This window comes from Saccopteryx bilineata, chromosome 7, assembly GCF_036850765.1.
Source record: "Saccopteryx bilineata isolate mSacBil1 chromosome 7, mSacBil1_pri_phased_curated, whole genome shotgun sequence".
Classification (NCBI taxonomy): Eukaryota; Metazoa; Chordata; class Mammalia; order Chiroptera; family Emballonuridae; genus Saccopteryx; species Saccopteryx bilineata.
Window position 1 is genome coordinate 50,802,640 of NC_089496.1, and position 24,265 is coordinate 50,826,904.

The 24,265-nt window shown below is 52.7% G+C and overlaps 2 protein-coding genes across 5 annotated transcripts in view; one reads left to right on the top strand and one right to left on the bottom strand.

Moving 5' to 3' along the window:
- EEPD1 (endonuclease/exonuclease/phosphatase family domain containing 1) overlaps nt 1–10,485 on the top strand; it is a 94,702-nt gene extending 84,217 nt beyond the window's left edge. Inside the window, exons 6-8 of the mRNA XM_066239583.1 lie at nt 1,979–2,117; nt 6,900–7,094; nt 9,898–10,485. Of these exons, the coding sequence (XP_066095680.1) occupies nt 1,979–2,117; nt 6,900–7,094; nt 9,898–10,097 (534 nt within the window). The 3' untranslated portion in view covers nt 10,098–10,485. The remainder of the gene's footprint in view (nt 1–1,978; nt 2,118–6,899; nt 7,095–9,897) is intronic.
- An 8,078-nt stretch (nt 10,486–18,563) lies between these two features.
- Nucleotides 18,564–24,265, bottom strand: part of MATCAP2 (microtubule associated tyrosine carboxypeptidase 2) — a 28,665-nt gene continuing 22,963 nt past the window's right edge. For all 4 annotated transcript variants that reach the window (XM_066239727.1, XM_066239725.1, XM_066239724.1 and 1 more), the window contains 3 exons: nt 23,950–24,255; nt 22,253–22,350; nt 18,564–21,428 (listed from right to left, as the gene is read on the bottom strand). In XM_066239727.1, coding sequence (XP_066095824.1) covers nt 21,267–21,428; nt 22,253–22,350; nt 23,950–24,255 — 566 coding nt within the window. In that variant the 3' untranslated portion in view covers nt 18,564–21,266. The remainder of the gene's footprint in view (nt 21,429–22,252; nt 22,351–23,949; nt 24,256–24,265) is intronic.

Genomic DNA, 24,265 nt, shown 5'->3' on the forward strand with positions numbered 1-24,265 from the left:
GGTTCTGCAGCTGGGGACCCCGTACAGGGCAGGAAGGAGAGGGGTTTAGGGGGGCTCGGGCCCCGATATGCCGGCATCTCGGCAGGAAGGACAGCAGGTGCTGGCTCTCCAACCTGACACACGTCAGAATCATCTGTGGGGGGATTTTCTTCAAATCAGGGATTCCTGAACCTGGCCTAAGACCTACAGAGTTTCTGGGCTAGGGCCCAATGGTCCGTTCTTCAAGAGCACCTCCCTGCTTCTTTAGCAATCCCCTCCCCCCAGCACTGGTGAACGGGGACGGGTGTCTGGGAGTCTCTGGACGGACGAGAGGCCAGCAGAGCTGTTCTGAGGAACTTCTTATTAGCAGGCAGAGGGGGCCCCTCGAGGGATGATTTGGATTTGGAGGGGGTTGGGAGGAGCCTCACTCTGGTTTGTGGGGCCAGGACACCTCCAGAGGAGCCCTTACCTGTGTGGGCATCTGTCTGTCTGTCCCTCCAGAGTCAGGAGCAGCAAGCAGACTGGGCAGAGCGTTCTGGCTTCCTTAAATGCCCTGGGAAGTGTGAACCAGCGAAACCAGCTGCAGAGAGTCAGACACTGGGCGGCGGAGGGGAGGAGGGGCCAGCAGCCAGCACGGATCACCCCCTGACCTTATCCCCTGTCCCCGTGGCACTTACCTGTGAAACCACAGGGCCCAGCAGCCCCACAAGCCACCTGCTGGGCGATGGGGACGTCCCGTTCTGTGTGCTCCGGGGCAGTTCCGGGGCCTGAGAGCTGCCCCAGCCCCCAGCACTGTCTCTCTCTGGGCCCTGGGACCCACGAGCTGGGGAGTGTGTGACTCTGGTTGGGGCTCACGCTCTCCTCACAGCTGCAGCTGCAGAGATTCTGTGAGCACACACCCACTCGGGGCGTCTGGGGTGGTGCTTATGGTACTGATGTGGAAACCAGCTGGGCACCATTCTTGAATCTCCTAACCACATTCGGGGTCTCCTTTGATGTAAAGCGGCTGCACCAGCTTCGGCCAGACCCCCCACTGTCTGTAGAAGGTGGGCTGGTTTTACTGGCCAGTGAGGAAATGCTCTCCTGTCAGGAATGATGGGCCCGAATTCTCTAAATGCAGCAATCTCCTCGACAGGCACTCAGCCTCCTGGACCTCACGTCATGTTCTAGGCCACACAGATGGCACAGGACAGAGATGTGGCTTCTCTCTCCGACCATGCCGGGTGTCCCTGCCCACGGCCTGAAGGTGTTCCCTCTGCGGTCAGAGCCACAGCTGCCGAGAGCTCTCCGGGCCGGGTGGGGGTGGTGGCAGGCAGGGGTCACATCTGGAAGACAGAAGTGGCAGCCACCACTTCCTAGCCCCCCCCCACGCCCTCCTTTCCTGGCAGTGTTTAATGTTTGTTGCCGTGACAAACGGAAGTCAGGATTGCCAAACCCGGAGCTGCTGAGCAGTGCCGCGGAGCTCAGGAGACCAGCTCTGTCCTCATGGTTCCGCACCAGCACCCACAGTCCCCCCCAGGGACGCAGGATAGGGGTAGAGCCTGTGTTCCGCCACCTCTCACCCTTAACACATCAGGTGGGAGGGAACATGGGGCACAGCGGTCTCCAGAGGGGAAGAACCCATCACAGGATGGGGTGAGGTATGGGGAAGGGGAGCAGGGAAGGAGCCAGGTCCCAGCAGGGGGTCCTGGCAGGGGATCCCCCCCCCCACGGTCTTTGTTCACAAGCAGCTGCTAGCACCACCTCCCCTCCTTGGAATTGCTCAGAAGGAAAACAAAACCCCTGACATTCCCGGATGTGCCCCGTTTCCTGGGCTCTAGGAGGGTGTGGTGTAGGGAGCTGGAGTGAAGAACAGGACAGGTCTCAGGTCTCAGTCCTGCAGGTGGCCTGCCTCCCCTCGGCGGTGTCCACTGCTGTCAGCCCTGGGCACGGAGCTCTCCCCGAGTCGGCCTCACGGATCCCGGGAACAAGCATCTCAGCTTTCCTTCCTCCTGTCCAGGTGGGAAGCAACGACTTGACCCTTGTGAACCTTCACCTGGCCACCCTGACCCTCCCCGGGAGTGAGAACCCCGGCAAGAACCACAGTGACAGCCACCGCGTGGCCAGCTTCGCCCAGACCTTGCAGGAAACCCTGAAAGGTGGGTGGGAGTTTGGTGTTTTCTGTGCGGCTGGGCCGGTGGCTCCCGGTTCTGTGGGGCAGGTGGGGGGCGGCCTCTTCAGAGCAGCCCTGGTCCAGCAGGCTGGTCGTGGGATCGTGGGATCGTGGGATCGGCAGGATGCACAGCGAGGGCCGGGGAGGTGGCAATGCCCCTGCGTCTGCCGGAGCTCTGTCGCCCCCGTGCGTGGCGACGTCCCTGCGTCTGCGGAGCTCTGCCGCCCCCGTGCGTGGCGACGTCCCTGCGTCTGCTGGAGCTCTGTCACCCCCGTGCGTGGCGACGTCCCTGCCTCTGCTGGAGCTCTGCCGCCCCCGTGCGTGGCGACGTCCCTGCGTCTGCTGGAGCTCTGTCACCCCCGTGCGTGGCGACGCCCCTGTCTCTGAGTGTCTGGCATGCGCGGTCCGCAGGAGCGGCTTTGTGGCTCTTGAGCCGGTCTTTGATGGAAAGGATGAAGTGGGGGAAATCGATGGCACCCTCCCCGGGGACAGCTCATCCTGGGTACTACCTGTATCTCTGTGAAAGAGAGACAGATGGTGACAAGTGACGGGGGGATGGGAAAGTCCCAGTCGGCAGTACGTGGAGTTCTTCTCCCTGGCGGGATGCAGAGGGCACGGAAGGGCCCAAGGCTCTCAGAACAGCTGGGTTTTCATGTTGGCCCGTCAGTAGCCGCAGGGCCTCAGGGCAGCCACTGTGTCACGTCAAGTCCCATCTGCTGGGGGACCCAACAGTGCTGACCTCGCGGGGGTGCCTGGCGGGCTCGGTAGCTGTCTGTGTGAAAGCCAAGCCCAGAGGTGCTGGGCGGACGTGAGTTGACTCAGGAAATACCAGAGGGGTCAAGAGAACAGGACAAAGGGCAGAACCTCAGAAGAGAGGTGAGCTCCACTTCCCGGGCTCTGCCCCCAGCAGTTCAGGAGGTGTTCTGGGAGTGGTTTGCCAGAAGGGGGAGGGGCCGGGCCTGCAGAGACGGGGGCGTTGTCAGCTGGGCTTGCATTTTCAGAACGCCGACCCGTTCTAGGTGATGGTTCACAGCCTGGAATTCTCGTCCGTGCTTTTGAGTTTTGACCAGTGTTCTCTAGCTTTCTAAGCCTTGTCCTTGTTCAGTTGGACTCTCACGATGCAGTGTGTTCCTGAAGCTTCGACCGTAACAACAATTTGGTCGGCCCTGGATGGTTGGCTCAGTGGTAGAGCGTTGGCCTGGTGTATGGATGTCCTGGGTTCAATTCCCAGTCAGGGCACATAGGAGAAGCAACCGTCTGCTTCTCCACTCCTGCCCCTCCCTTCTCTCTCTTTCCCTTCTGTGGCCATGGCTTGGTTGGAGCAAGTTAGCCCGGGGTGCTGAGGATGGCTCCATGTCCTCACCTCAGGCATTAAAAATAGCTTGGTTGCCAAGCAACAGAGCAAGAGCCCCAGATGGGCAGAGCATTGCCCCCTCGTGGGCTTGCTGGGTAAAATCCCGTTCAGGGTGCATGCAGAAGTCTGTCTCTCTGCCTCTTCGCTTCTTAGTTAAGACAGAACAAACAAACAGAAACAGTTTGGTCAAACTACACTGTTACATTTAAGAAAGAATTTCTCTATTGCAGTAAAATATACATAACAAAATGTACTGTCTTAACCACTTCTAAGCACATAGGTCAGTGGCACTGAGCACATTCACACCATTGTGCCACCATCGCCACCATCCATCTCCAGAGCTGTTTCATCGTCTCAAACTGAAACCCTGTCCCCTGAGACACTAGCTCCTCATTACCCTCTCTGCCCCCCGCCCCGGTCACCCCCATTCTCCCCTCCGTCTCTCTGAATCTGACTCCTCTAGGGACCTCGTAGAAGTAGAATCTTAAAGCATTTGTCCTTTTGTGCCCGGCTTAGTCCATTTAGCCCAACGTTGTGAATTTCCTTCTTTTTAAAGGCCAGATACCGTACCATTGTGTCCAGGGCGAAGCAAGAGCCTGTTTACAGTGGTGCGTACGTGAAACACGAATGTTTATCCTCATATTAATGTTTAATAGTTACGGTATTATTTTCCATCCGAACCACCGTCACCTTCCCTTTGCCCCACCCTGTGTATGTATCACGAGGTGTTTGCTTGTCCGTTGGCCAGTGGGCAGTCGGGCCGTTTCCCTCTGTGGACGGCCACGCACATCGATAGGCTGCTTACGTTCCGGGCCGGGAGGCGCTGTGACCAGCGTTCCCCTTAGAGGCTGCGTCTTTGGGCCGAACAGGGAGCGGCTGGGTGGGAAATCGCTCCCCTACGGTTCTCTTTAACCCTTTATTGGAAAGGATGACTTGGCAGCTTTTCCAGTCTGTGGTCGTTTCTGTTGTTCTCGACCTCAGACTTTTCTTTGTTTGATTTTTTTCTTTTGTTTTGTTTAACATGAGAGATGCCGGGTCATGACCTCTCTGATAAGCTTGGGCACCTGCTGCTCGTTTTCCTGATAGGCAGGGAGTTTTCATGCGAAAGCCTGGGCAGGGTAGCCTTCCAGGTCACCGAAGGGCTGTTGACTGACGGCGTGGCTCGACCTTGCTGTGTCCAGGTGTGGGCAGTGACTCACACAGTCGGCACCCCCCCTGCTTGTTAAGTGTGGACACGGCAGATCCAAGGACTCCGGAAGAGCCGCGGTCGGCCCCAGGGGTGACAGGTGAAATTGGCCGGCACGGGCAGGCTCAGCTAAAGCGAAGTCCAAGCCTCCGCGCCACGGGCTTCTCTCAGAGCAAACAAGCGCTGTGATCAGTGAACACTGGGCCTTTCTGCCTCCGTCTCTGTCTGGACCGCGTGTCCAGGTCGACGTCAGCGGGTGGCGTGCCAGCCGTCTGAGGCCATTTCCTTCTCTCAGACCCCACGGGCCTTGCCCTGTGGACTCAGCAAGGTGACACGTGGCACATAGCCATGCCTGACGTCTCAGCGGGCAACAGCTGCTGCCAGTCACTGACATTTTATCAATCCTGAGGCTCACTGGGAAATGCGCATAGGGCGTTCTCCCTCCGCTCCTGGGAACCCAGGGAATGACTGAGAAGCCCAACCCGGGGTGGGGGTGGGGGGCTTCCTGGGAGGATCTGGGTCTCTGCACACCTGGGATTCTCAGACAAGAGCTGTCTCTACGGCTTCTCCACCGCTGATGTAAACAAAGGAGATGGATTGTTGAGAATCCCGGTTGTGCCTGACCAAAATAGTTACTGATCTTCACACACACACAAAAAAAGAGAGAGAGCCGTTACCTTTATTCCTGAAGTTACACAGAGCTGCCTCCCTCCTGGTGTCGGAATTGCCTTTTGTTTTGCCCCGACTTCTCGAGGTCGGCATCCCAGTGAGGATTGATCTCACTCTCGGGAACCTTCTGTCTCTGTATCTTACAACCTTCGGTTTTCCTTGATAGGACAGGGAGCAGCTTCCTCTGCTTTCCTTTCAAAAATAAATGGCACCTTAGTTCCGAGGGGGTCTCGGGCCTCACTCACCCGTTTGGTCCGCACGTGTTTATCGAGCATCTGCCGTGCCGCAGGCCCTGTTCCAGGCACCTGGGATTTTGCGACGAACGGCCATGTCCTCATGGTTGTTGGATTCCAGCTCTGTGGCAAGAGCCCTGCCCCTCGGAGCCTCCCCGTCTTACCCGCAGAGAGGGCCTGGCACAGGGTGAGGGCTTATTGGACGGTCATTAGCACTGCCCAGGTAGGACTAGTTAACGTGCTTATCAAGGCAGCTTTTCCACTGGAAGTTGGCACCGATTTCTCAAGACAGCTTAGGCTCACTGTGTCCTGGGTGCCAAGGTTGTTGCGATTCAGTGCGAGGGGCACATCCCCTCGAGGAGGTCCTCTGCAATGCACGGGTGCCCTCTGCTGGGGGCCTGTGTCATTTCACTTTAGGCTTCTTCCTCCAGCTGTTCTTCCTGAGGCATATCCGTGTCACCGAAAAAGATTTGCTGAGTGTCTCAGGTACATCTGGCTCTCGTCTATGAACTGCTTTCCTCACAGCCGCCCTGGCGAGGTGTGATAGGAGCCACCACTCCCTGAGATTACGTGGCTCCCCGAGGGGAACCTGCAGACACGAGGCGATGGTCAGGCTGTCAATGGGAAAAGCTCGGAGCCCCCAGCCGGGGGGGGGGGGTGGTGTCCACGGTCCTATCAGAACCTCTGCTCCCTTTGGGAAATTCCTCTCTCGGAATGAACACTCTCGGGTTCATGAAACCACGGGAGAAATGCTGAAGATGCTTTAAAGAGAAAGCGTCCCACTCTGGGTGTACGTTCATCTGCAAGGGCTGTCAGAGCAAAATACCGCAGACTGGGGTGGGGGTGCGGAGCTGACACCGCAGGTGATTTTTCTCACAGTTCTGAGGCCAGAAGTCCAGGGTCCGGCTGTCTGCAGGATTGACTTCTCCTGAGACCTCTGTCCTGGGCTTTCAGATGGCCACTCTCTCCCTGTATCTTCGTGTGGCCTTTCCTCTGTGCCCAGTAAATGCTTTTCAAGCTTCTGTAACCCCCCTGGATGAGACCCTTAGGCCCGTTTCTGCTGTGAGCTGGAATAGGGGGGACCGCTGTCCCACCCACACCTCCGCCACCATTTCCAAGCGTGTTACTAACCTACTCTTGAAGGTTCGGGGGGTTTTGCATGAGGAATTTGGGGGAACTGGGGGAACGAGAACCGCGCTCTAGTCCTGACCCCTTGGAGGGTTCAAATCGGAGACTCACAATCTCACGTAAAACTGGGCGGTGGTCTGCGGCGGGCGGCCTCCCCAGCACGACTGCCGCTCCTGATGCGCTCTCTCCCGCTTTCAGGAGAAAGAGACGTGGTCGTCCTGGGGGATTTCGGCCAGGGGCCGGACAGCAGTGACCACGACGTCCTGAGGAAGGAGAAGTTCCACCCCCTGGTCCCCGCGCACACCTTCACCAACATCAGCACCAAGAACCCTCAGGGCTCCAGGTCTCTGGACAACATCTGGATCAGCAAAAGCCTGAAGAAGGTGTTCACAGGTAAAACCAAAGTCACTCGTCCTTCCTCCCGTTCAGAAATGAAGGAATAGAATCCGATCCGAGCTGACCGTTCCGGACGGTTCGGGCTGGGCAGGAGTCGGGAGCTACCTTTCTTCCTCTGTGGGCCTGGATGGGGTTACAGTTTAGGTGACTATATAATTATTATTCCAACAGAGCCACTCTTCAGAGTGCAGGTGGGTGTGCAGAATACAGTGGGACCTTGACACATGAGTTTAATTTGTTTCATGGCCGAGCTTGTGACTCAATTTGCTTGTGTGTCAAATCGAATTTCCCCACTTAAATTAATGGGAATGCAATGAATCTATTCCGGCCCCCAAAAACCACACAAATTTTTTCTTTTATATGCTTTTAAATAAGAAAATGTACTTTATAAATAACAAATACACACACACATAATAAGAGAGAATGTAAAGAAATAAGCTGGTTTATGAAGTGTATTTACCTTCCAGGTCAGGTGAAGATGCTGGTGGAGGGAGAAGATACATTAGCATAACAATGGCCCTTCCCAAGCAGGAAGGTAATTAGCAATTTCACAGACAGCTGCCCAGCGCCATTTTTAACAATAAAAGTGAGCAAACTCAGAAAATATAAATTTTACAAACTCATTTGCCCAAAACAATTATTTTCTTCACTGACTTTTGGCTTTTTCACCACACTTTCCTCGCTTTCACTTACAGCATGGGTCCCCAAACTATGGCCTGCAGGCTGCATGCGGCCCCCTGAAGCCATTTATCCGGCCCCCGCCGCACTTCCGGAAGGGGCACCTCTTTCATTGGTGTTCAGTGAGAGGAGCATAGTTCCCATTGAAATACTGGTCAGTTTGTTCATTTAAATTTACTTGTTCTATATTTTAAATATTGTATTTGTTCCCGTTTTGTTTTTTTTTACTTTAAAATAAGATACATGCAGTGTGCATAGGGATTTGTTCAGAGTTTTTTTATAGTCCGGCCCTCCAACGGTCTGAGGGACAGTGAACTGGCCCCCTGTGTAAAAAGTTTGGGGACCCCTGACTTAGAGGCTGTTTCAACAAAAACCTTTCCATGGAAGTTGGTTTCTTCCTCCCTGTCAGAACGTTGGGCAGGCCATCTAGTGGACAGTGGCGGAAGCTCCTGATTCAAATATCCGCTCGTGACTTAGAGCAAAAACGTCCCGCGAGTGACTGCTCGTCTCTCAAGTTGCTGGTGATTTCAAGTGCTCGTGTGTCAAGGCCCCACTGTAATTAGAAGGCATTCCCTGGTGCACAGCAAGGGTACCCTGAGTGTGTCCCAGGCGGACCTGCGGATGGGCTGGCAGAGACCCTATTCAGAGATGAAACGGGAACTCATCCTAATTTTAAGGACGTTGAGTCATTCATCAAGCATGTCTCGGGCAATGTCACCTTCAGGCGCCCTGTTGTGCCCTGAGGAGCAGCAGTTGGGGGTGAGCTGACGGGACACGCAGTAGTATCATGAGAGGATGGGAGAAGTGCATTAAGACCCCACGAGGACCAGGGGGTGTGGATAATCTCAGCACTGAAAAGCATCTCCTCCCATCCACTCCCACCCCCACCACCCCCACCCCCACCCCCACCAAACCAGAAACCTGCTGAGACTATTGTTCCTGGTCAGAAAACAATGAATGAGAATTACGGAAGCCGCAGTAGGGGCTTCTGCTGAGAGAGTGCGACAGGAAGGGAAAGAGACAGAGGAGAGAGAGAAGTGTCCTTAGTCTCGCGACAGCTTCAGTGGACACCAGCGGCTGCGTGTTATACTTCAGGGAGACGTTTACGAATGTGAGCAGTACCAGTTCCGGGGCCGCTGTGAGGTTCTACCGTGCAGCCGGGCTGAGGTCCTCAGGACCAGACATCCCAGCCCTGGATACCCATTCGCTGTGTCAGGGAGGATCTGAAGGATGAGGGGGCTCAGGGGGAGCGACAGCCATGGAACTCGGCGAGATGGCATCTGCACAGGTGGCCTGCTGGCCCGACAGAGGCCAGCCAGCCTGCCCAGCTGCCCAGGGTCGGGGGGCATAGGCACTGTGCTCACGGAGACAGCCGAGAGCCCGAGAGCGCAGCCTGAAGGAAGCCATCAGTCATGTCAGGTGTCCCCGTGCTGTTCCGTGTAGAAACCGGGGTCCAGGGAGGGGTTCCCACCATTGGAGGCTTTTGTCAGGGCGGGGCACAGCTCAGACCAGAGCCTGGCTCGGTCCTTGCACGCTGACCGCCATGTGGCTGCCCGCCGAGGCCGCAGCACTGCTTTCTGACCGCTCCGTACTGGCTTTTGTACGGTCCCATGGTTTTCCCGCATCGTGCATTTCTAAATCTGCATTTTTAAAATATCTTTCTTAAAAGCCTCTGTAACTTGCCCCTTTCCCCCCCTTTTTATGGAACTTATTACACCACCCTCTTCCCACAAGCCGTACTGTCATTGTGAGAAAGGACCTTTGCCTTGGACATCTTTGTGAGACATTTGTCCCTTGTCAGATACCCTTGCTGGTCAGATTAGAAGTGGTGCGTGGTGAGGAGGAGGTCAATCCTCAGCCATCGGGTGTGTGGATGGGCAGGAGGCCTGGACGCGGTGGTTTCAGTGCCTAAACGGTCAATGTCACCTGTCCAGAGAATCGAAGTGGCCAAGACGTGTCGTGCACAGGGCACCCCAGCGAGCTGAGGGGTGTTGTTGGGGACCCAGGCCACACACACACACACACACACACACACACACCCCACGTGCAGCGATGGTCTCCGCCCGCCAGCCCGTGGCCCCGCCCCCCTCCCTGACTTCTGCATCTCTTCCCTGTCACGCAGGTCACTGCACTGTGGTGAGGGAAGGCCTCACGAACCCGTGGATTCCAGATAACTGGTCCTGGGGCGGCGTGGCGTCCGAGCACTGCCCTGTGCTGGCCGAGCTTTACACGGAGAAGGACGGGAACAAGCGGGAAGTTCCCCGGAACGGCGGCGGGGTCACCCTGGAGCCCAGTGAAGCCAGCGTCAAGCACGAGCGATGACGCCGCCGCCGGCCGCGTTTGCCACCTTTCAGCGCAGGGGTGCAGGGGAGCCCGCCCTTCCCGGGGCGGAGATGCACAGTCCCAGGCTTTTCACCTAGTCCCTGACGTTTGGGGACCTCTCGTGGCGGGGAGGTGCCCATGGCCAAACCAGAAGCCCCGTGGAGAACCGGACTGTCTCCTGGTCTCCGGCTGGCCAGCCTCTGCAGACGCGGCCCCGTGCCGGCCGACCCACCTGGCGCAGTGCAGGGAACAGCCGTGGCGGCTGGAAGGGAGCCTGCTAGGTGCCTGGTGCTGTGAGGCCTGTCCCAGTGACGCTGCCAGGAGCTCTTGTCTCCGACCGCCCGTCTGTGATGTTCTGGCTGCAGATTACATAAAGCTTTTAACTGTGGTTGAGCATTCTTCCCAAATAGGTGGGGAGGGGTGCTTTGTTGTTTTGAAAAATAAACAAGAGAGGAAGTTGCCCGGCTGCAGTGAGAGTCCGGGGTGGGGACGCCTGCTGCAGGTGTCACGTGCCCACTTAGGACGCCTCCGTGGGGCGGGGCGCAGGGGGCCCTAAACGCCGAGCCTCCCGGCTAGGAGGTCTGTTTCATCCCCAGCCTTGCAGAGCCCTCCCCCCCCCCCAGCCCCCGCAGACTCTAACTCTTTCCCTCATCTCCTCCCTCCCACCGGCCCTGCATCTGCACCCCCTTAGTGTCGGTTCCCTGTGCTGGACCAGGATTCTATTGGAATGACCTCACCTCCTCCCTCCCTCCCCACCAACTCCAACTTTCAATCGCAGCCCAGCCCAGAGCGTCCCTCTGTTGAGTCTCAGGAATATCTTGTTGGTTCTGGGTCCACAGGACACCGAGCCTGGGAGTGTCAAGGAAGGGTCCTTCCCTGGGGGAGGGGATACAGGCACGTGTCACCTGCTACCAGGCACCCTTCTCTGAGCCGCGCTGGGTTCTCCCTCAGGTGTCCCCGAGCCCAGGATTAAAATGCCAATTTATAGCCAAAGAAACTTGAGGCTGAGAGAGCCAAGCCAAACCTCCTCAAGCTCACACGACCAGGAAGTAAACAGACAGGACCCACCTCAGCCCACAGCCCACGCCCACACCTCTCCTCCCTGCTTGCGACAGGAACGCTGTAAAAACAGCATCCCTGATGGTGACCACGAGCCAGGAGTCTGGGTTACCTGGGCTGTTCCAGCTTTCCAGGAAGCCAAGGGTTTATTCCCCCTTTCACACTGAGCACTGCGCGTTGACCCCAGAAACCCTGTCACCATGGTGACGGGCCCATTTTCCTCCGAAGGCCATCCTCTGGGCTCCCTGGCTCCAAGGAGCATCACTGGTTGTGAGCAAGGATGGAAGCCGTCTTCCTGGGGACTGGGGGTGGGGGGGTGCCTGGGCATCAGCCGTGCCCACTCCAAAGGGGTGCCTCTCACCTGGGCTCAGACTGGGCCCCTAGGAGGTTTGGACCCTGGGACGGCTGAGCCTTGACCATGAGCAGCCGAGGAAGAACAGGAAGTCATGGTGTGTAGAAAAGGTGGCTTCCCCACTGACCTTTCTGGTGTCTCATCTGAAGTGAAGACCTCCCCCTCCACTCCCCAGCCAGACTCTCCGAATCCTCTTAGCCAGCTGATGGGGGCTTTGCATCCAAATGGCAGAAAGAAAGGGCTTCTTAAAGTGAGGTGAGGGGGAGGGAAACCCAGCTAAGCAACTCTGATAGGTCATTTGGGGGGAGCAGAGCGGGGAGCTGACCTGGAGCCCCACACCTCACGAGTAGGGTGGTCTCGGCTTGTCCGGCAGTCACTCGGGATGTCTGCCACTGAGGCCGCTGTGCGTCCAGCCTGGAGCTCTTGGTTTTTGCTTCTGGGTGTTTTGCTTTGTTTGTTTTTTTTAGTTGTTATCCTTTAAGAATAGACTGTATTTTTAGGAGCAGCTGTAGATTTGTAGAAAGCTTGAGCAGAAAGCACCGAGCTCCCGTACCCCATGCCCCTGGGCCCTGTGGGGTTCCCCTGTTGTTAACATCTGGCCTTGGTATGGGACTTCTGTCACCACCGATGAAACAACATTGGTGCCTTGTTGTTAACTGAGGTCACTGTTCACATGAGGGTTCACTCTACTCATCCCGGGGGTTTTGACCAAGGTACAGTGACATAGCCACACTGCAGTGACGCACAGTAGTTCCTCTGCTCTACAGATCTTCCGCGCTCCGCCTCTCCGTCCTTCCTGTCCCCACCCCGTGGCAACCCCTGACCTTCACCGCAGACACAGCGCTGCCTTTGCTGGTGGGTCATCGAAGTGTCCTCGAGGCGGGACCTACAGTCACGCAGTGTTCAGATTGGCTTCTTCCCTGGCCGCCTGCATCTAAGGCTCCTCTGTGCCCTAGGCTGGCCCGACAGCCCATTTCTTGTCCTTGCTGAATGATGTCCCATCAGAATCTGACCCCACCCCTTGAATTGTTTTTAACTGCCCCCCACCACCACCACCAGAGTTCCCTCCCACCCCACCCCAGTTCTGCTCACAAAGGTGGCTGGTTCCTCCCTCTGGTTCTGGCCGGTTCTTCTCTCCCCTCTCGCCTTGTCTCATTCTTCTCCTCCTCTCTTCCTTCGCCTGCCTTCCAGGGTTGTCTGAGAAGGGGCCCAACAGTGAGGCCACTTTGTGGGGACACCAGGGGATCCCTGGTGCTGAGCTGGGCTTCTGGAAGGGGAGGAAAGGAGAGTAGGGGGGTTGGTTGCCAGGGAAGCTCTGGTCTCCCACCCCTGCCGCTACCCCCGTTCTGGGTGGGTGCCCTGGCATCTGCCTCGGTTTCCCTGTCACCCGGGAACCTGCAGCCCCTCCCCCCTGCTCCAGGGAAACCTTCCAGTCCTGCCGGCTGGCCCCCAGGAGATCTTGCAGTCGGAGAGCTCCCGTCCCATCCGTCCCACCCGAGCCGGAGCCGGGGAGCAGGGTCCCTCCTCCCTCAGCTCTCCCCAGCCTTTCTGTTGGCAGACCTGGCAGGGGTGGCGGGCAGGAGAGACTGCCAGAGCCCGGGTGCCTGAAGCCACTGAGCCCCAGGGGAGCAGAGCGAGCGCCCTCCCCCACAGAGGCGTCGTTTTCCTGGTGTTTCTCTGGGTCTGATGGTTGGAGTCCTTCCTGCAGCTGTGATCTCACTTGACTGAGTGGGGACCCGGTCACCTGGGGGGCCAGAGCCCGTTGCCAGCCAGCCTGGGAGGAGCCTCCGCCAGCGCGGGGGTGGCAGATTTTCAGAGGGAGGGAGTGAACGGCTCCCGCCCTCGAAGCTCTCAAATCCTCCTCACCCATGCGGATGGGCTCCTGCTGTCTGCACCCTTGACGCTTTTAACGGCTGGAATGCTCAGACGAATCCAGGAGAGCTGGTACTGTTCCTTGTTCTTTCTACAGATGAGGAAACTGAGGCACAGACGAGGGAGGGGGCGAGGGCCGTTAGCCGGGGGCGCAAGCACAGCTGGGTGGAAGCCGGGCTCTGATGCCCACAACGCACTTTGGCCACGGTGGCTGGCTGGCTGCTGGCTAGAGGCATCTGCTGGACATGCAGTCCACACCACGGGCTGTGTGGGGGCACGTCCCATGTGGGGACCCCGGGAGTGGGCTCATTCATTGCCCGGTCATCACTGGAGCCAGCGGACCTGACTGCTGAGTCCCAGCTCGGCTGTGTCCCAGCGGCTGGCCCTGCACGTCCGGCTTGTCTGACCGGGTCCCCGTTTTCTTACCTGTGAAGACAGAAACTTCAGGGGGCACTAATAAATGATATATGGAGGGTAAATGAGAAGTACCAGAGAGAAGAGAATAAAGGGTTATTTTTATTCACTCATCACACAGAGTGCATCCACCTGGCTAGGCCCCGGGGGTGGGCGGGACAGAGGGCCGAGAGGACCCTGCCTTGTGGGGTCACTCTGACATGGTCCTGGTCTGTGCTGGTCCAGCAGCTGCAAGGGCCCAGATGTGCGGTTCCCCACCGTCCGCCTGGTGACACTGGAAGGAGGGGCGGCAGGGTCTCCTCTGAAGCGGTGGGTGGCGGGCAGGGATCTGATACCAGACCCTCGGAGACCCGCCTCCCCCACCGCCCCCGCCTCTGCGAAGCCTCACACAGCGCTCAGGCAGAGCGATTCCTTCCCGACTCTTCCACTGCAGGAAAACCACAGGCCCCCTGGATAAAATCGGACCCCGAGCCCCCAGGCTGGTGAGCCCAGAGGCGGTGCTCCAGGTGACGGGCTGGCTCTGTGCCGAGTGCCTGCTGCCTGAACGTCCCCTTGGGTGTCCCCACCCCCCACCATACAGCCGAGCCCCTGGGGGCGGAGGGGCTTCCGCAGGGCGGAGCCCTGAGAGCTGGTGCATGCGGACTGCACGGGAGCCCTGCCTCATCTTCATGGGGGGAGGGGCAGAGGGGGTCTCCCTGCCGGGCCCCACCTGGCAGAGGCCGGCAGCCCTGCCTCCCGGGAAGGTCCTTGGCAGGGGCAGGTCTGGACAACTGGAAGGAAGTCCAGAGTGAGGACAGAGGGACAGCGTGAGCTGCCCTGCCCGGCTGAGGCCATCATCCGCGTTCTACGGCCTGCCTGACGGCCGGTACCTTCCCCAGGTGCGAGGCCTCTGGGATGTCTGTCCCAGGAAGAGCCCCGCCCCTCCCACAGGTGTGCACGCCTAGCCCGGGAGGTCTTCAGGAACCCTGTGCGAGGGCTGAACCCTCGTGCGAGCGGAGGGAGGAAGGAAGGGACCCAGAAGGAGCCACACGCCTGCTGACGGAGGACACTAGCTAACCTTAGGACCTTCTTCAAGGATTCAGCGCCAGTGCCATCGCCCCATTTGACAGTTAAATAAGCTGCCTGGGCTTTGCCACCGGTAAGTGAGGAAGGCGGATTCCAGCTCAGCTCTGACTCCTTGTTGCAAGTGTCCTGAAGGGTGCAGGCTCACAGCAGAGAGCCGACAGAGACAGACTTGTGCAGCCGAGAGAGTAAGTGCTGTGTGAATCCGAGGAAGGAGCAGGATGGTTTCGTCTGGGGGGAAAATCTGAGGCGTCTTCGCGGGGGAGATGCCTCTCGAGCTGGGACTTGAACAGGCAGGACTAGGAGACTCAGTGACTGAGGGGAGATGGCATTCTCCATGGGGTGGGGGTGGGCATGAGGGCAAGGGCGTGGAGGGAGGGAAGTGTTGAGTCTAGTGGCCAAAGCTTATAATGTGTTACAAGAGAGAGACTAATTAGAGCCAAAGGCCACATCTTAAAAGGCAACAGACCAAGGAAAAGGGAGGCTGTTCCGTCGGCTCTGGGGAGCCCTGGCAGCTGGAGGAAGAGGCCGCACAGCAGCACATAGGGGGCCTGGCAAGAAAAGTGCAGGTGGTGGGGTTGTAACATTATTGCTGCATGCTGCCTCAGCTGCTGCGGTCACAGAGCTGGTGGTGGGGTTGTAACGTTACTATTGCTGCGTGCTCCCTCTGCTGCTGCGGTCACAGAGCTGGTGGGGGCGGGGCTACCCGCCTGGGACGGGGGCGGGGCACGGGGCGGGGCATGGAGCCGGGCAGAGGTGGGCTCTAGGGGTGGGGCTGTGTGGCAGAAGGACGTGGGTTCCAGGGCTGACTGCCCTGCCCAGCTGGGGCGGACCCTGGGGTGCATGCATGGCTAGACCATATAAAGCTTCCTGGGAGCTGGAGCCACATCTGTCTGGGGTGACCACTGTTGCGCCGACTTGTCTGTAGAGGGTGATGTTGATCAACGTCAGGAGGTCCTGAGACACAACAGAGGTCGGGCCTTAGAGCACCTGGCAGGGGCGGCAGAGCCCGCTGGCTGTGGGCGCGCCGTGGCTTCTTGCGCTGCGTCGCCAGCACACACACAGGTAACCGAGGTGTCCAAGCGCTTCACCTTTGTTAGGTTAAGACCTCAGGAAAAGGGCCAGGTTTGGGGGGAAAGGCATGTAATATACTCTGTGTATCGGCACCCAGAGTATTGCATATCGCTGTACAGCTCAACCGGTCGCAAGGACTTCTGCGACAAACGGGTCAGACAGAGATTTAAGATGCACCAAAGGGACAGCAGATTCTGGACCAGGCACGCAGGAGACTTCAGGAACGCCCTCTCTTGAGCTCGTTAAGGTGATGGACAGATCTTTCCTGGAAGAGGTATGCTTGCTGAAAATCAGAGTGTAGGTTTGCGTTTAGCTCTGAGGTCAACCAGCAAGGTATGTATATAATAGAGCCTCCGGCCTAAACTACTGAGAGGGAGCTGAGCCAGGAGAGAAAGAGACAAGCTCGTGGGTCCCCTAGTGGACAGTCGTGGACTTGCATTCAGAAGTTCCCTCAATGCTTGCTGGTGCTCAGATAATCCGCCTTCCAGAGGAGACCTTCTGACGCACAAAGGAGTCACTCACTGTCTTCTGAACCCAGGAAGGTCAGTTTACCTGTGAGATTTGAGCTCCTTAGTTCTCTTGGCGATAATACAGTCATAAACTAAGGAAGTATATATAATGAGTTATTTTAAAAAGGCAAGAAAACCAAATGCCTGGTTTATCTAAATTTGAGGTATTTACACTTTAGGTCACTACATATTTGCTGCTCTTAAGAACTTTGATACATATATGGTGTTGGGATTTTTTTCAGATTTATCTCATCCCCACTTGGGAAGAAAAATACAATCTCTAGAGCTTCACAATCTCTTGAAATGATCACACACTGAAATTCCACCTGTTTGTTTTTTTTTAAAGAATTCCCATAACTTTAAAGAGCTCATATCTGAGAATAATCTCAAAGATACATTAAATATAAAAATCAAAATACAGAATAGTGTGTGGTAATCTGCCATTTGTGCTAAAAATAAAGCAGTGTACTTTTATATTTGATTGTATATGCATGAAATGTCTCTGGAAGAACACACATACACATACACACAATTAGTGAAGTTGGTTGTATTGTTCTTCCCCAGGTTTACTAGGCTATAACTCACATATAACATTGTTTAAGCTTAAGGTGTGCACTGTGATGATTTGATACTTATGTATTATAAAATAATTACCACCATAATAGTAGCTAATACCTCATCACATCACAATTACTATTTCTTTATTGTGGGGGGAGTATTTGAGATACACTCTCTTAGTAATTTTCTAGTTTATAATACAGCATTGTTGGCTATACTCACCATGCTGTACGTTAGATCTTTAAGAACTGGAGATTTGAACATCTCCTTTTATCTATTCATCTGTGGATGGAGACCTACGTTGTTTCCATGTCTTGGCTGTTATGAGTAAGGCTGCTATGGCCATGGGAATGAAGTTATCTATTTGATGCCATTTTCGTTTCCTTTGAATATACGCCTAGAAGTGGAATTGTGGGATTATATGCTAGTTCTATTTTTAAATTTTTTGGGGGGGGTTGTTCCATATTTCCCCCCATACTTACTATACCTATTGACATTCCCACCAACAGTGCACAAGGGTTACCTTTCCTCCACATCCTCACCAACACGTATCTCTCATCTTTTTTATCACAGCCATTCTCAGCCATGTCTCGTGGTTTTAACTTCCACTGATGTGACCAGTGTTGTTGAGCATCTTTTTATGTACATGTTGGCAGTTTATATGTCTTCTTTGGGAAAACATCTATTCAGTTCTTCTGCTCATTTTAAAATCAGATCGTTTTTTGTGCTATTGAGTTTTAGGAGTTCCTTACATATTTTGGATATTAACTTTTTATCAGATATTTGATTGCAAATATTTTCTCCCATTTTTATAGGTTGTCTTTTTTTTTTTCTTTTGCTGTGCAGAATCTTTTTAGTTCGATGTAGTTACACTTATTGTTTAGGGTGCTTGTGCTTTTGGTGTTCTATACAAAAATTGTTTTCAAGATGAATGTCAAGAAAATTTACCCCTATGTTTTCCTCTAGGAGTTTTATGGTTTCACATCTTATGTTTAAGTCTTTAACCTGCTACATTTTGTGGTGTAAGTTAGGTGTCTAGTTTTATTTCTCTGCATGTGAATATCCACTTTTCCCACTGCCATTTATTGAAGAACCTATCCTTGCCCCATTGAGTATTCTGGGCTCTCCATTCTGTTCCACTGGTCTGTGTCTTGATGCCAGTACCATACAGTTTTTAGTACTATAGCTTTGCAGTATAGTTTGAAATCAGGCACTATGATGCCTCTAGTATATTTGCTCTCAGTTTCTTTGGCTATTTGAACTTTTCTGTGTTTCTTATATGAATTTTAGATTTTTTTTTCTATTTCTTTAAAACATGCCACTGAAAATTTTTGATAGGGATTGCATTGAATTTGTAGATGACTTTGCATAGTATGGACATTTTAACATAATAATGCTTCTGATCCATGAACATGGGCTACCTTTCTATTTATTTGTGTCTTTTCCTTCTCTCTCCACCCACAAGAGTACCAGCTGAATCATGTAGGGAAAGGTGGAGTGTGGCAAATGTAATCTTTCTCTACACGATCGACAGTTCTTTCAATAATTATCACACAGAGACTCAGAAAGAGCACAATAAAAATATAATTACATTTTCAAAGAACAGAAGTTTGCATGCACATATATTCACATACTTCATTTAAGAATCTCAGTGCTATTTATTTCTACTATATCTAGACACAAAATACCCAAAGGTTTACAAAACTGACCATACAAATTTTAAAGTTTTACAAAGATGAAAATATAGAGAAATGAAGACTGTGGAATTTTGTTTGCAAACAATTTCACTTTGAATCCTGTCTTTTGTGAAAACCAGTTCATCAGAATTTGTATTTGACACAACTATTTGTATTAGTCAGAATTTCAGTAGACAAAACTGATGAAATCCTGATCATCAACAGTCTAGAGCAAGTAATTTATAATTGAAATTAATGTGATCTTCAATTATTTCCCTAATTACTGCTATAATTTTCTATTTATTAAAACTTTTATTTAGGGAATAAAACTGACATTATAATGCTATTTCAGGAAAGAGAAGAAATCTTAAATTTTCAATCCCAACCTGAAAGCTTAGCCTTTCTGCTAATCTGAAACAATTTTTGGTTCATCGCTAACTTTTAAAATGTCTAAGACAATCAATGTGATTTAAAGTTTTGTTTTTTTTTGGCCTGGATAGTGCTCACGTTTTTTGTTTTTACACTGAAGCAGTAAGGCAAAAGGTTTTTCCTTTCCCAGTTCAGATAAAGAGAGAGAATACCTGTCCACTCTAAAACTCGGGACTGGCATCACCGCAGACAATCCTACCAACGGGAAAGTACGGGGGCTGCGGGTTGCCTTCGATTGAACCACGACGCAAGATTAGCAGGGTTACTGCCCACAAACGCTGAATTTACAAGCATTTAAACTTAACTCACAACACATAAATATTGCCATTTCTGTGTCTCAACTACAGTTAATAAGACACAGTTTTCACAATCATCTTTGAAAAGTTTGAAGAGGAAGTCAGAAAACACTACACAGAGCTGAAATGGAGTGAGTCCGATACAAGAAAATAATGCTTGAGGGTCAGGGGGGTTTTCCCGCGTCTGGTCCGTGCCAGTCCACGGCAGACGGCGTGACACCGGTCTGGACCCCAGGCGGGCGCGGGGCTCTCGCCATGCACTGCCAGGGCGTTTCCTGTGTGCCGCAGCCTTCTCCCTTAAGGCAAGCCCCCCAAGATACGAAGATGAGAAAAGTCAGAACACGCTTGCAAAGATCTCCCAGAACCATTTCCTGGCACATGTGCGAGCCTGGCTTTAAAGATTACATCTATCCTTAGCACCATATTTAAGCCTGACTGAGGTCCAGATGAACTTTCAGGTAGCTCTGGGTAGAAATTACAGTAGCAATTTTGTGTCTTTTTTTTTTGGTGGGGGGGTACATCTTTATTCTTCAATTCTATTTGTTACAGTAGCCATTTTGAATGGGGTGTCTGTCTACAGCAGTATTCTTTCTGATCATTAAAATAAATTGTTGAAAGAACCATTTGATCTCAAGTATATATATGCAAGTATGTATCAAAATTGATAAAGCCAGGTGGGTAAGCATTCAGGAGGAGAAACATAGCAAATCAGAACTCTCATTTTTGAAATTTAAACTATTGCATGTCATTATTGGGTTGATGAAGTCAAGGATTTTGATAAACTACACTGAGCCAATTATCACCAGGCCGGTTCATCAAACGGCAATGCCCCGAAAGCCCATCTGTCAGGGCACAGGCAGCTCACTGTAGAGCCACCCACTCCACACCTAGCTTCCACGGAAGGAGAACAGTGTAGGGGTCCCGTTTGTCGCCTCATTTAATGAAAAGATGAGTGGCTTCCCCAACTATTTTAATTTATGCAGATGAACCTTTTCCGAACCTGTACTTAGTATTTATATAAGGGAACAGAGTGGGAAAACCCTAAAATTTGGTTAAAATTTTGAAGGAGTACAATATGTTTCAGCAAATAAAAACAGACTTTAGTTACGAAATAACTGAACAAAAGGAGGTAATTCTCTAATTTAGTTCCTATAAACTGGTAAGGTAAAAATAATGTGTAAAATAAAGAACTAATGAAAATCGTTCAAATTGCCCCTCCCCCCACATGACTTAACATACAACAGAAATGAGAAATCTTAGACATTGCTGGTTTTGGGGAGCATAACAGATCTAAGTTTTCAGAGGAGAGTAATCACCGTGCTCAGCACTGGGCCTCAATCTCTACCTGAGGCTGTTCTCGAGGCTCAGACAGAACCTCTGAGACCAGATTATTCAGGCAGAGTTTATTGCTCAATCTGACCAAGAATCTTCAGAACCGCTCATCAGCGCCCTGGCTGGGTAGCTCTGTTGTTAGCATCATCCCGATAGAACAGTTGTGGGTTCAATCCCTGGTCAGGGCACATACAAAAATCTACCAACGAGTGCATATGTGGAGCAACAACTTGATGTCTCTCTTTCTCCCTTCCACTCTCTCTAAAAAATCAATTTTAAAAAAATCAGCAGAATTTTTATCTGACTCAGTTGAGAGTCAGACGAAAATAGGAAACTTTCCCTTGTAGCCTATATAGAAACAGTTTTGGACACAGTTTAAGGTTTGTAGTTAGACCTAAAAATTCAGCTGAAGACTGCCGATCAGTCTCCAGAAAACGCATGAAACAGTCATCCTTCCTCCGTTCAAGCCGCTGGTGCTGAGGCGCCGAAGGCAGAGCGCCCGTGCGCGAGGCGCAGCCCGCCAGGTGCCAGGGGTGCTAACAGATGAGGTCGCTCAGCTCCCTGTCCGTCAGCTCGTTCACCTCCATGATCCTCTCCAAGTGCTCCATGTAGCGGGCCTGGTCCTGCAGGAAGTGGGGGACCCTCGTGTTCTCGGTGACCGCCAGTCCCTTCAGACGGTCCACATCTTCGTAGGAGACCTGAGGGCAGGGAGCTGGGTCAGCGTCAGATGCCGACAGTGTCAGATGGTGACATTCTGAAGAGCAATCTCTTCCCTGGGCAGTAAGTGAAACCTGAACCATGTGGACCGCTCTTCAAATTACTCTAATGCCTGCAAACTAACAAGAACCAGCGGCTTCTTTGTCCTGACAGTGTTAAGAAAGAATGTCCTTCTCTGCACCCTCATACTGTGACCGTATTTTTTAAAAAAAAGATCAAAAGTCAATATTTGATTTCTTGGACCTAGTCAGGTTGTCTAAAAATTATACAACTAAGCTTAATATAGGTGTCAGGGATGCTAAACCTAACCAAATCTCCTGATTGAATCACACAAAAGAATCAAGAAAATAGCTCAACTATAAATAGCTGTATTCATAAATTAGAAAAACAGCCCAATTATGTACTGGGTTTCTATTTCCTATTTATTTGAGAAATATCATGACTTGTTTTGTATTGTTATTAACCACTGTTACCCCAATAAGTTTAATTACAAAATAAAGTAAGTGGACCCGAAGGAAAACAATCCCCTGGTCACATCAGCACGGCAGACTGATGCTGACGTAGTAAGGGGTGGGCGCTGTGTCTACGAGTACTTTACAACCCTTTCAAAGAGATGTAGATAGAAACAGAAATAAAGCCAGGTAATACACTCCCAAATTTCCCGTTCCCTTCACCTCTTCCTGTCCACAAAGAACTCTGTGGCAGAACCAACGCTTCCCTCCCGTTACCAGAAAAGGAAGCTTATTCCCGGGACAGGGCAAGGCGGTCTGCAGCTGGTTGGCGGGGACGCACGCGGGCCCCTTACCTTGCCCAGGGCGGTCAGCAGGGGGAAGTCGATGGTCTCCCGGTGCCGGAGGAGCCGCAGGATGCCGTCCAGGTACACCTGGTCTTTGCTGAAACACCCTGCAAGAACCGCAGCCGTCTTTACCATTTGAGGTTTGAAAAAATTATCAAGGAGTTAGATGCTAACCCAGTCCCTTTGCTCTAGGAATCAGTCCTGTATGAATTTTTTTTTCTAATGTGCCATGTTTATTTTCATTTAATTACTGTATCTTCATAACATAAAACGTATGGTCTTTGGAAGGCTCAGGATAATATGGAGACCAGGAGGGTCCTTTTAAGGATCCCCTCTCCCCATAATTAAAATAGCATTTTTCCTAATTATAAGGAAACACGGTAACTTAAACTATACGGCCCCTATAAAGAATGATCCCACCCTCACCCACGCCCACCATCTGACTGTACCCTTAACTCCCACGATGCACTGAAGGCATCTGGGTGGGCGGGTCGGGGGTCTGGGGGGGAGCTACAGGGCAGTAGGTCTCGAGGCGGGCAATGTGGGGACACAAGGTTTCAGAAATGGCCAGTTAAAAAAAACCCCAAAACTACCACCCTTACCCCATGAAAAACCACCACAGGTGATTCTGACACACTTCTCCCTAGGAAGACAAGCACGAGGACTGGGGAGCACGTGGGGCTTTACAAGTACATGGAAAACACTGGGCGGAGACACAATGAGTAGAAACAGCTTGCGAGATCAAGACTTCTTAAAAAGGTGTTCCATTCATTAAGAAACCTTTTCTCCTACCATGACATAACTTGTGCAGATTAAAAAAAAATTTGCTGCATTAAACGGACTAAAATCATACCATATGGAGAGTCCTATATTATGAAATTTTAAATTTTGTTAGCTATGCTAATAGCACGAGGATTGTGAAAAACAAGCATTATTCATCACAGCCAAAAAATGGAAACATTAACTGGTGACTGGATAAATAAAATTGTCAACTCCACGTAATCAAATATTATTCAGCTATAAAGAGTACTGAAATACTCATCCATGCTAAATATGGGTGAACCTTTAAAATATTATGCTAAGTGGAAGAAGCCAGTCACCAAGAATGACGTGGTATCTGAGGCCATTTGCATGAAATGTCCCAAACTGGCAAACCTATAAACGTAGATTATGGGCCACTAGGAGCTGGGGGGGGGGAGGGGGAGGGGGAGGGGGAGGGGTGGGGGGAGGGAGAGGGGTGGGGGAGGAGGAGGGGTGGGGGAGGGGGAGGGGTGGGGGGAGGGAGAGCGGTGGGGGGAGGGAGAGGGGTGGGGGAGGGGGAGGGGCAAGGACGACTCAGAAGCACAAGGCTCTTCTGGGGTGACGGAAACCTTCTGGAATTCGATGTGAGTGACGGCTGCACGCCTCGGTCAGTATTCTAAAACCATGACCTGCCCATTTTAAACGGGTGAACTGTATGCCACGTGAATAATACGTCAATAAAGTTGTTTTTAGAGTCAGAGAGAGAAACAAAGTGGCAAAATACCAACAACTGGGGACTCCAGAGGAAGGGTGTGCGAGTGTTCACCTATCGTTATGTCCAGTCTGTCCGTAACAAAGGTTTGCTTTTTCATAGCTGAGTGGATGCTCTGCTTGGCGAATGAGGAGGTAGACAAAATCAATAAACCCCCCAAAAGTCCGCAAACCTTCAGTCAAGGGACACGCACCTGGCTGGGAGGTGTCCGTCCAGCCCCTCTTGGCGCGCACGCAGTAATCCCACCGGGTGTTGGGGTCCTTGACAAACCTTCCGATGTCTCTGAAGAGTTCGCAGAAGGACATGTGGCTGGCCTGGTGGACCGTGTAGTAGAGGAGGGCGGCCCTCCACAGAAAGGGGTCTTTTCTAAACAGGACACTGTGGATGCTGGCCAGTCCCTCCTCCGTGGGGTTGTTGGGCTTCAGCTCGTGTTTCCTACGGCCCGTCCAACTGCTCCACGGCTGCTGGAGGTTGTTGATGCCTCGGAAATAATGTGTGCCTACGGAGGA